Below are 10,556 nucleotides of genomic sequence, written 5' to 3'. Positions count from 1 at the left end.
CCCTCCCTCCCTCTATTTTGCTGAGGTTTGAGCCCAGGATCTTGTGTATGCTAAGCACATGCTCTGCTGCTGCACTGTGTGGAGCCCCAAGGCTCGTTCTCATCATCCTTCTGCCTTCCCTTGGACTTCAGAGTCCTCTACCTCTAACCACAAAAAGGAGGAGAGATGAGCTGGACATGCCTGGTTTTTGAAAGCCGTGGACTGTAGTCACACTCATCACCTCTGCGCGTGTCCCTTTGGTGAGCCCTTTTGTAGCAAATCAGGATGAAAAGAGGGCTGGCAAGTACAGTCTCTGGGCAACAGCTCCCACTCTTTGAGGAAGCTATGGCATTTTTGGAGGCTGGGTAGATTCCTCTGTCCCAGGTGTTTCTCAAGATGAATTGATTGACCCCAGCCTCCTTCCTGAGTTCTCTCTCCTGTTACATTCCTCCTCCTTCCCGCATGTAAGCTGGGCTTCCTGAGGGCCAGGACACTGGTATTTACTTTTGTATTCTCAGTGTCCCAGTGTGGGAGGCATGGCACCAAAAGGAGCTCACCAGATATTTGTCTTGTGACTGATTGCCATGGATGGAAGAACCTGTGAGACAGGAACAATATATGGCTGCTTGTGTTCCAGGACGCTAGCCAGCTTCTCAAATTTCCAAGAGGCCAACAGTCTTCTTCTGTTTGCTCTCTGTGATGATCATTTCTCTTGGGCTTGTGGGAGTTGATCAGTTTTCTACCTTCTCTGAACCATTAGAGGATAGAAATGTACCACCCAGTACAGTAGCCCCTATCTACATTTGGATGTTTAAATAAAAATTGAATTACAAATTCAATTCCTCATTTGCTCTATAGCTACATATGATATCCAGTAGTCGCAGGTGACTGGGGACCATGCCCAGAAGTTTCCATTGGATGGCCCCAGGTGTGTTTTAGCTGGGCATTGTGTCTGCCTTTGGAAGATCCTGCTGAGGGTGTGGCTTGTTCTGTTGGTCACTGATAAAACAGAAGGAAATTTCCTATGCCTGAGTTTAAGGACCAGTGAAGGAAAATGGTGGAGTCATTTAGGTGAACAGAGAGGTCTTTCCTGGAGCATGGGCATTGGAGTTTAATTCTGTATGGGCAGGGATGGTTTGGGCTTCCCTTCTCCAGCCTCTTAGAACCTTGCCTTGGCTCTTGCCTAGCTGTGAAATGGGTGTTTACTTCCACTTCTGTAGCTCAGACCCTTCTGCCTTAGCCCAGTATCTGTCAGTCTGCTTTTGAAGACTTGCTCACTTCTGACAGATGTTTGTGCAATCTAGAGACTGGGCCAGCAGCAGTGGAAGCACCAGAATAGAGGAGGCTGTCTCCATGCCAGGAACCCTGTGAGGATGCATCCCTGCTAGTCAGTTAGCCTCAGGGCACTGGTCAGAGCTGGGGTCAGAGGGTAGAAGGTCAAGAAGGTATCACTGGACAAACTTTGGCTGAAGAGTGAAAATGTGGCAGCTGCTTAAGAGTTTTATCTGTGACATGAGGAGGAAGAGCCTCGCAGATGAGGGAGGGCAGGTGGGACTTGTGAAGTCTTCTTTTCACCAGCCTGTTTTTGTGCCACGTGGCATTGTTCCCCATTTAGCCAGCCAGAGCCTGCTGGCTCATATCCCCTGATGCAAGCTGGAGGGATTGCCTAACTGAAATTCTGTGGTAACGAGCTGAAGAGGTTTCTAGTAGAAAGCCCAGTACTAGTGAAGACCACAGTGGATGGGATATAGCGTGCTTTTATGGTCCTGTCTCTGTCATAGAGACACTCTTCAACCCTTTTCAGCTGTATATTATGAGACTGCATCATGGTTTATCCTGTTAGTATTCTTTTTGGTTTTCTTTGGTCTTTTTTTGAGACAGGGTCTCCCTGTAGCTCCAGCTGGCCTGGAACTCACTATGTAGACCAGTCTGGCCTTGAACTCATAGAGATCTGCCTGCCTCTGCCTGCTGAGTGCTGGGATTAAATGTGTGCACAACCACGCCTGGCATTCATTAGTATTCTTTTAGAGATTTATTTTATGTGTATGAGTACTTTACCTCTATGTATGTATGTGCACTACATGTGTGCCTGGTGCCCTTGGAGATCAGAAAAGAAGGTGTCACATCCCCTGGAATGGAGTTACAGACAGATGTGAGCCACCATATGAGTGCTGGGAACCAAACCTTGGTCCTCTGCAAGAACATCAAGTGCTCTTAACTGCTGAGCCATCTCTCCGCCCCGTCTCTTCCATTACTGCTCTTATTTATTATTTTTGTTTCGTGTGTGTGTGTGTGTGTATGTGTGCGTTTGTGTTTGTGCTTGCCAACAAGTTAAATCAGGGTTAATTACAGAAGCACAGATGAGGTGCTATTTATAGGAGCATGGACAACTTACTAGTGCTCGCACCATTGCAGAAAATGTCTCTCCTTTCCCTAGCAACTCTTATGTACCTATAGATCCTCGGGGAGGAGCCAGGCTTCAGGGAGGAGCCAGGCCTCGCCACTCCATGACAGAATGTTGAGGGGCCCAGTCTTGACAGTCTTATGCAGGTAATCACAGCTGCTGAAAGTTCAGTAGTGCAACAGCCATGTTCTGCCCAAAGACAGCTTTCCACAACATCCTACCCCATCCTCTGGCTGTTACATTCTTTCCACTCCCTCCTCTGTAGTGTACCTGATCTTTGGAAGGGGTGATATAGGTATCTCATTTAGAGCCGAGCAGTCAGCAGTCGCTCATTCTCAGCACTCAGACCAGTCTTGTGTCTCCACGGTAGCTGCTGCCCACCATAAGAAGATGCTTCTCTGGCTGAAGCTGACAGCCATACTCATCTGTGGGCATAAAAATAAGTGTTTACACAATGATTTGGCAAGCACATCATAGATCATTTTCTTGGTGTCAGAACCCTTCATAGGAGCATCTGTCCCCTTTTCCAGTGTCCAATGTCTGTTGATGTTGGAAGGGAAGAGGCCAAGTGCTCATGATGCCTCAGTCACAAAGGAAGATTGTATAAGTCCAAGGTACTAGGATGCTAGTAAGTCATTGAGAAAGCAAGATAAATACTCACTTGGGAGACAAGCTAGTGAACAAACAGGTTTGTTTTTGACCGGCTTCTGTTGCTTGATCTGCTGCCCAGTCCCTCTGCCAGTTCTAAACAGTACCCGTGGGTCAGCACGAGAGGGCTAGCCACTGTGTGCTGAAATCCTTAGCATGGGATGTGGATCAGATGGCAGACCACTGGCAGGTGCTGTCCTGTAAATGCAGGGTAAGGGGAGCTGCCTTTCCAACGTTGACTAGTTTATCTCCTGGAATGGCCCAGTGTGAAGGATACCCAATGTGGCAGGTAAAGGCAGCTCCACTTTTGGGTGGTACTTTCTCAGTTACCTTTGGTAACGGTGTAGCCATAGGAGTGGTGACTCCACCTCCTTAGGTTCCTGAAAGGAGAGCAGAGACTCTTGGTGATAGTGGTGGGGACGTTTTTGGAGCTCTGCCTACCACGGAATATTTTTGCAGGTACAAGAAGTTGTGAAGTGGTATGTTACATATGAGCATATGTGCATGGGTGTATGCATGTCTGTGTGTTCCATGTGTTTGTGTCTATGTTTAAAACTTCAGGTATCAATGATATAGTAGAATAAGCAGTAGATTTGGAGTCCACCTAATTGTTGTTCAGTTCATGCTGCTGCTGCTGAGCCTGTGTGCCTTGTGTGATTCATGTAGCTTCTTTGAGCCTTAATTTCCTCATCAGTAGAATGAGTAAGCTACCAGTGGCTGTCCTTGATACTGAAGGTGGTGTTTGTGACTGTCAGGGCATTTTGAAGATTAAACAAGAGAAACAGGACAGGGTTTGCACAGACAGGTTCAGTGTTCAGATAGTTGAGTCACATGCTGGTTCTCCTACCTAGTAAATGTGATTGGACTAGTTACCCACTCTGAGCCTCAGTCAGGCTGATCTGTAGAATTAAATAGAACAACATAACACATTTAGCCCAGACCCCTAGCAGATATCGGTAGATACTCCCTAGAATGCTGCCATCTTTGGCTACTTGCTGGATTCCATGCTGCCTGTCTTAGGGTTAGTAGTTGATTGCTTTTTTCTCCTACCTAGATGGAGTCTGCCTGTGTGACCATTCATGAGGCTCTGAAGACAGTGATCGACTCCCAGACACATTACCGACTCCGAGAGGCCCAGGACCGAGCCAGAGCCGAAGACCTGAATAGTCGAGTGTCTTACTGGTCTGTTGGCGAGACTATTGCCCTGTTTGTGGTCAGCTTCAGCCAGGTGCTGTTGCTGAAAAGCTTCTTCACAGAGAAACGACCCATCAACAGAGCAGTCCACTCCTAGCCATGCTGTTACACAACCGCCCCCCCCCCCAGGGTCCTGGGTTCCCAGAGGGTTGGGGGTGTAACAGGGTGGATGGAGGTGGAGCTGCAGGGAGAGGAGAGCACAGGGCAGTGTGTTGTCATGGCCACACCTCACTGTGCACACACCTCATCCTTGCACCCCAGCAACCGAAGCTCAGAGCCCAGTAATCTGAAACATTGGCTTGCATTATGTGTACAGCATTGGCCAAAAGTGTTTACAGTCAGGTTAGGGATTGGCCATTGGGGCAGGCGGACAGTGATCCAGTGTCTAACCTGTGAGAGAACTCCAAGTGCCTGAGCCTCCAGGGCAATTTAGGGCTCTGCCACTACTCCATGATGTGTGGGTCATTTGGCTTTTGTGTCCTCTTCCATGTGGAGGAGAAAGTTCTGGCCTTCCCTCTCTTGGGCCTATCTGTATGTGAGGAAACCAAGCCTAACCAAGGAAGCAGCAGGTCAGCCATGCAGAAAGGTCCCAGATGGAGAGTGGGTACCTGTGATGATCTGTGTCTCCTGGAGGCGGAATTGTAAATAAAATAAGTTCGAGCACCGTGGAGGTGCATGCTTTTATTTCTTTGCCTTAAAGGAACTCGTAGCTTAATAGGGATCATGGATCTGTTTGATATACCGTTTGATAGATCAAGTGGTGGCTTGGTACTATGTATAGACTAAAGTGCTGGGCAGAGATGTGGTGAGGGGCCAGTGAATCCTGTTTCTTCCAGGGAAATGGAAATAGGAAGACTCCTTCCCATTCCTATCATCCACCAGGCTGTGCAGAGGTCTCTGTATAAATGGTTTCCTCTGTGACAGCACCTGTACCCTTTCTGTATGACCAGCTACTCATTTCCTGCTGATCATATGTCATCTCTCAATTTAGGATGGCACCATGGCACCTGCCCCATGGGTCCCATTAGGAAGGAATTAATGTGTACTTACTGAGTATGGTAGGTCTAAAGGGAAGATAGGATGCCTGTCTAAAGAAAAGCTCCCCAGGAGTCTGAAAACTTGAGCTGTCTGACTGCAGCTAACAATAATGCATTGTAGGAAAGAAGACAAAAATCATCTTTTGAGAAGATGCCTCTTCAGAAACCTTATTACTTAGCTTCATTGAAAGATAGCTATCTTCTACCTGGTTTTGATGGTATTTCTTCTCTGCCTCTTATTAAAGTTTTAAATTCAACTTAAATATTATGTATATCCAAAAGATTGCTTATCAACTCTGTCTAGGACCAAATGACAAACACTGCAATAAATCCTCATGTATGTAACTGCCTAGATCAAGGGAACACACTGCCTGGGTCACTGTGTACCTAGATTAACAGCAGTACACTACCTGGGCTGCTGCTTTGTGATTTTGTTGACAGAAGAGTTCAGCTCTTGACAATTGTTCTGGTTGGTCTACTCTCAATCTTCCTACTTCAGTCTCCTGAGTGCTGACATTATTGGCGTGTGCCACCATGCCTAGCATTAACCTTGGAAGCTTGGTAGCTATCTGCCATTCACCAGCCACACACCTGAGAGAACCATCAGGTTGAACATTTTTATCAGTCACTGAGAAGGATTCCAAGGAACTGAGGGTCATTGCTGTGATAGAACTCATGTCATTCTTAAAAAAAAAAAAGAAGGCTCTTCTCCAACTTTTGGAAAAAACAGAATAGAATTGCTAGTATCCCCTCCTTTATTTATAAATAGTAACCATATTATTCAGCTGTCAAAAACAGACCAGGGAGAAACTGCCCCGTTCATTCAGTTATGGGATAATGCTTACAATGAAATTCACTTTGTTTACTATTTACTAAATAATTTTGATCAATCATATACTAGTAACAATTTTAACAATTATGTAATAGTTCCAAAGACATAATTTTAAACACATAGAGGTTTATAGTTCCAGGCCATGAAGCAAATTTTAAAATAAAAGACTTACACAGAGAAATGTAGTAGTTGCTTCAAAGAGGAATTTCACATGAAAGAGTTATGGTGTGTAGGAGAGACGAAATGGGGCTGAGTTCAGGAAGGAAAGATGGAAAATTCTGGGCACATTCTTACGGTGGCTACTAAGTCATTTTGATATCTGCTGAATGCATTCAAAATAGTCAGCACTTAACAAATTAGCCCTTTTAGCTCTATTATGAAAAGTTTTAGATGGAATTTAAGCATGTGCAAGGCCTTATGGTTTTTCCAGTTTTCTTTGGGGGTATTCAAAAAAAAGCAAAGAAGATGCTTCTTTGCTTTGTGCTTGGGCTCTCCAGGGACACTCCCATTTTATATGAGGGTTCGTTGGAAAAGGTGCTTAGTGTTGGCATTTGAATCCCTGTCTGCCATGTGTTGTGTCGTGGACAAGGTGCTGAGCTGCTCTGAACTCTCCTTACCTGCTCAGTGGACACAAGGCAATGTTCTTACTGGGCAGAGAGTTGGGTGTGTGTATCATTGTTGGGCAGAATTAAGGTTCACGTTCCCATTAAAATTCATTTAAGTCTGGATGCTACTGACAGCTGGAGTTCAAAGGCATATCTGTATTAGCTTATTCAGGAGACAGAATCCCTGGGAGAAGAGAGAGACTCTGACCCCCACTGAGGTTCAATGTTAAGGTGAAGAGAGAGTTTGAGAAAAGCGTGTGTGGGTGGAGGCTGTAGCTCAGCGGTACAGTGCTTGCCCCTCAAACCAAACCAAACAAAACCCCTATAAAACCCCCAAACTGCAAACAAACAAAAGTCTGATGGAGTGTGGTTTGCTTCATGTGGGAGATTTCAAGAGCGAGTGGAGCTCCTGCAGGGACAGCTCCCCTAAAGTAATCATGAACTTGATAGGCAAGCTGGGCCTGGCCCCAAAGACGGAACTGGTGTGGGGTGCTGATTCTGGCTGCCTTGGGATACAGCCCTATGCCTGTCAGAATATGAAAGAGCTGTAATACTCAGGTAATTTTGCTGTCAGACACCTTCCATAGGATAGCCCTGAGGTTGGAGTAGACATTTGTTTTGTTAAAAGATATTTTCCCAAATGGTACAATCATGAGCCTCATGCAGGTATCAAGAAAACATACACTAAAGATTTTATTTTACTCATGAATCAGTGAGGGAATCAGGGCTCATAATGGTTCAAAAGACAATACAAAGAACAGAAAGTTGTACAGAGCTGTGAAATAACTGATCTTGAACCAGGCTAGGATCAGAACTCAGGAGAATGTGCTATGTAGAAGAAACATAATTGCAAAAATAGTTCAAAGTCAAGGCTTAGATGGCCTGGAGAGGTCTCCAGAAAGGCAGAGTTTTTGTTTGTTTTAAACATTTTTTTACCTTTGCAAATTCAAAAGAAGGCTGGGTGAGGTGGTCCAGGCCTTTAATCCCAGCACTTGAGAGGCAGAGGCAGGCAGGGAGTCTAGCCTGGTCAGTATGGTGAGTTCCAGGCCACCTAGGGCTGCAGGGAGACCCTGTCTCAAAAACGCTGCTGAACTATCACACCACTGGGATGGTGACATTGTTTTCTAATTTAATTAACCAGATCAGCTGTTCTATTTTTTTTCTCAGTTTCTTTTTTTTTAAAAATATTTTATTATTTTTATTTTATGTGTATGAGTGTATTGCCTGCATGTAGGTAAGTGTACCCGTGTCATGCAATGTCCATGGAGGACAGAAGAGGCCGTTGGATCCCTTGGAACTGGAGTTATGGACAGTTGTTAGCTGCCATGTGGGTGCTGGGATTTGAACCTGGGTCTTCTGCAAGAACAACCAGTGTAAGAACTGGTTGAGCCATCTCTCCAGCCCCCTTTCTTAGTTTCTTAAAGGCTTATTTCCTGGTCTTTGCAGGCCAGGCCTGGGAAGGACTTTCAGCTATTACCTTGTGAGGTTTCACCTTAATCTTAAATATTTTTCCTTCCTTAGCCTCATCCAACCTTTATATATATAGTCCCTCCATTAAATTATTCTCAATATAAAGTGGCAAAAAAGAAGGGATGGAAGAAGGAAGGAAAAAAGTTCAGTTGTTACAGATTCTAGGTACTACGTATTAAGTATTTTTGTTTGGCTGTCCTCTAGTTTCTTGGTTGAAATCCTGCTCCCCAAGGTGATAGTGACAAGGACAACAGGCTTTCTCACCTCACATGAACTTAATTCAGGACCTAGGGTGCCAGAAGATCACAGTCACAAGTCAGTGGCTTCCACTGAGTCAGCAGCTCTGAGTTCTTGTCCTGAGAATTTGAAGAATGAATTTCACAGACCACACCTATTATAGGTTCATAGGTGAGAGCTTAGGACATCAGAAGCGATCAGAGCTTCTGTACAGCAGGAGTGGTCCCGGAGATGGGGTATCGCTGTGGGTCCCCATGGAGGGGCTAATATGGCATGAAATGTCCCCTACCTCCCAGTTTCAGTCTCCTCAGGAAGAGCTTCCTGGGAGAGTGCTCATTTAGATGTGTAGAAGGAAGATACCAAGAAACCAGAGCAGGAGTCAAGCTCTCCTGGCATTTCTGGCCTCTGGCCAGGATGAAACCAAGGATATTTCTGGCTTCTGACCAAGGACAAGAATTAGAACTGTGTTTTTGAGACCTTGGTCCCCAAAACTGCTTGAACAATTTCCACCTGTTCTCATCAGTGGCATTGGGAGGCCTGTGGGAGGTGATGAGAGCATAAGGGCAGAGCTGCCCCAAATGGGGTCAGCATCCTCATCCAAAAGGCCCGAGACCTTATCCCTGCCACATGTGAACACAAGAAGACAGCCATCTGTGAACCAGAAGGGAGGCTCTGACCAGATTCTGAATCTTGGGTGCTATAATCTTGGACTTCCAGGACTTGCAGTTTGTGGAACTATGAGAAATAAAGTTCTGTTTTTTTAAAAAAATTTTTATTTTGTGTGTGAGTGTATTGCCTGCATGTATGTGAGTGCACCCGTGCCATGCAATGCTGTGGAGGTCAGAAGAGGGCTTAACTGGAGTTAAGGATGGTTCATAGCTGCCATGTGGATGCTGGGAATCGAACCCAGGTCCTCTGCAAGAGCAGTCAGTGCTCTTAACCGCTGAGCCATCTTTCCAGCCCCAAGTTCTGTTTTTTATAAGTCACTTAGTCTGTGGTAATCTGCCACAATGGCCCAAGCAGATAAAACTCTAGAACAAAGTCACAAATGTACACATAATCAGGGCTGGGGAGATCCATTCTTGGAACAGCCTGGTTCTTTGTATGACGCAACAAGATCTTCAACATGTAGATGTGTGAACTTGGCGGTTTCTTCCTGCCTGCCATTGGATCGTGTGGGGTACTACCATTGTCTAAAGACAAATGCAAATTTTCTGCTCTCAACTCAGCAAAAAGCTAAGAGAACAAAACTAATAAACCAGATGTGATCTGTGTGTAGTCAAGAACGGGGTTCCTTGTTGGGACTGGCAGTTCAGTAGCTTTTCTTTGCTTCTCTGGGCTTTCAGTGGCCATGGGCTATATTTTTAGGGATGGTTCATTTTATCTCAATGTGTCCTTCAAAATGAAATAGAAAATGACTGCTTGCTTCGGATTAGGAAGGGTGATTCCACCCAGCCATGGCCATATTTGTCTTTTTGTAAGAAGATTCCACGTGTTTAGGCCTTGAGTAAATTCTAAGAGCTGGAGAAATGTAGGTATGAAGTTTTGAGTGGTTTACAAACTGTTCACTGCTGTTCTGATGGTCAGAGAATGTAACAGCTCCTGCCGAGGTCCTCCAGTGAATGTTAGAGTATAGTGCCTTCTTTTGGAGTTTGTTTCAATATTAGCTTTAAAAGTCATGTTTCAGGGCTGGAGAGATGGCTCAGCATTTGGGAACATTGGCTGTTCTTGCAGAAGACCTGGGTTTGAATCCCAGCACCCTCATGGCAACTAACAGCTGTTTGTAACTCCAGTTCCAGGGGATCCGATGCCCTCTTCTAACCTCTGTAGGCATGGCACAACATGGATGCACTTACACACATACAGGCAATACACTCATACACATAAAATTTTTTTTAAAAGTCATGTTTCATGATCTGGTAAGATGGTTTAGTAGGTAAAGGCGCTGGCCACCAAGGCTGATGACTGAGTCTGATCTCCGGAACCCACCTGGTAAAAGGAGTGAACTGACTCCCACAAGTTGTTTTCAAACCTGCGTGTGTGTGCTGTGGCATGTGTGTTCCCCAACTCAGCATGCATGCATGAACACACACGCAATAGATAAATAAATAATAGATAAATTTAAAAGTGGTCTTTCTTGGTAATTGTGT

The 10,556-nt window shown here is 45.3% G+C and overlaps 1 protein-coding gene across 1 annotated transcript in view; it reads left to right on the top strand.

Annotated features, from left to right (window-relative positions):
• Tmed3 (transmembrane p24 trafficking protein 3) overlaps window positions 1-4,893 on the top strand; it is a 9,001-nt gene extending 4,108 nt beyond the window's left edge. Inside the window, exon 3 of the mRNA XM_008823384.2 lies at window positions 4,086-4,893. Within this exon, the coding sequence (XP_008821606.1) occupies window positions 4,086-4,322 (237 nt within the window). The 3' untranslated portion in view covers window positions 4,323-4,893. The remainder of the gene's footprint in view (window positions 1-4,085) is intronic.
• Window positions 4,894-10,556: the final 5,663 nt, after the last annotated feature.

Source organism: Nannospalax galili, unplaced genomic scaffold (genome assembly GCF_000622305.1).
Source record: "Nannospalax galili isolate Female #2095 unplaced genomic scaffold, S.galili_v1.0 scaffold28, whole genome shotgun sequence".
Lineage (NCBI taxonomy): Eukaryota > Metazoa > Chordata > Mammalia > Rodentia > Spalacidae > Nannospalax > Nannospalax galili.
Note: the sequence above shows the minus strand (reverse complement) of the source record. Positions and strands in the feature narration are given on the sequence as shown.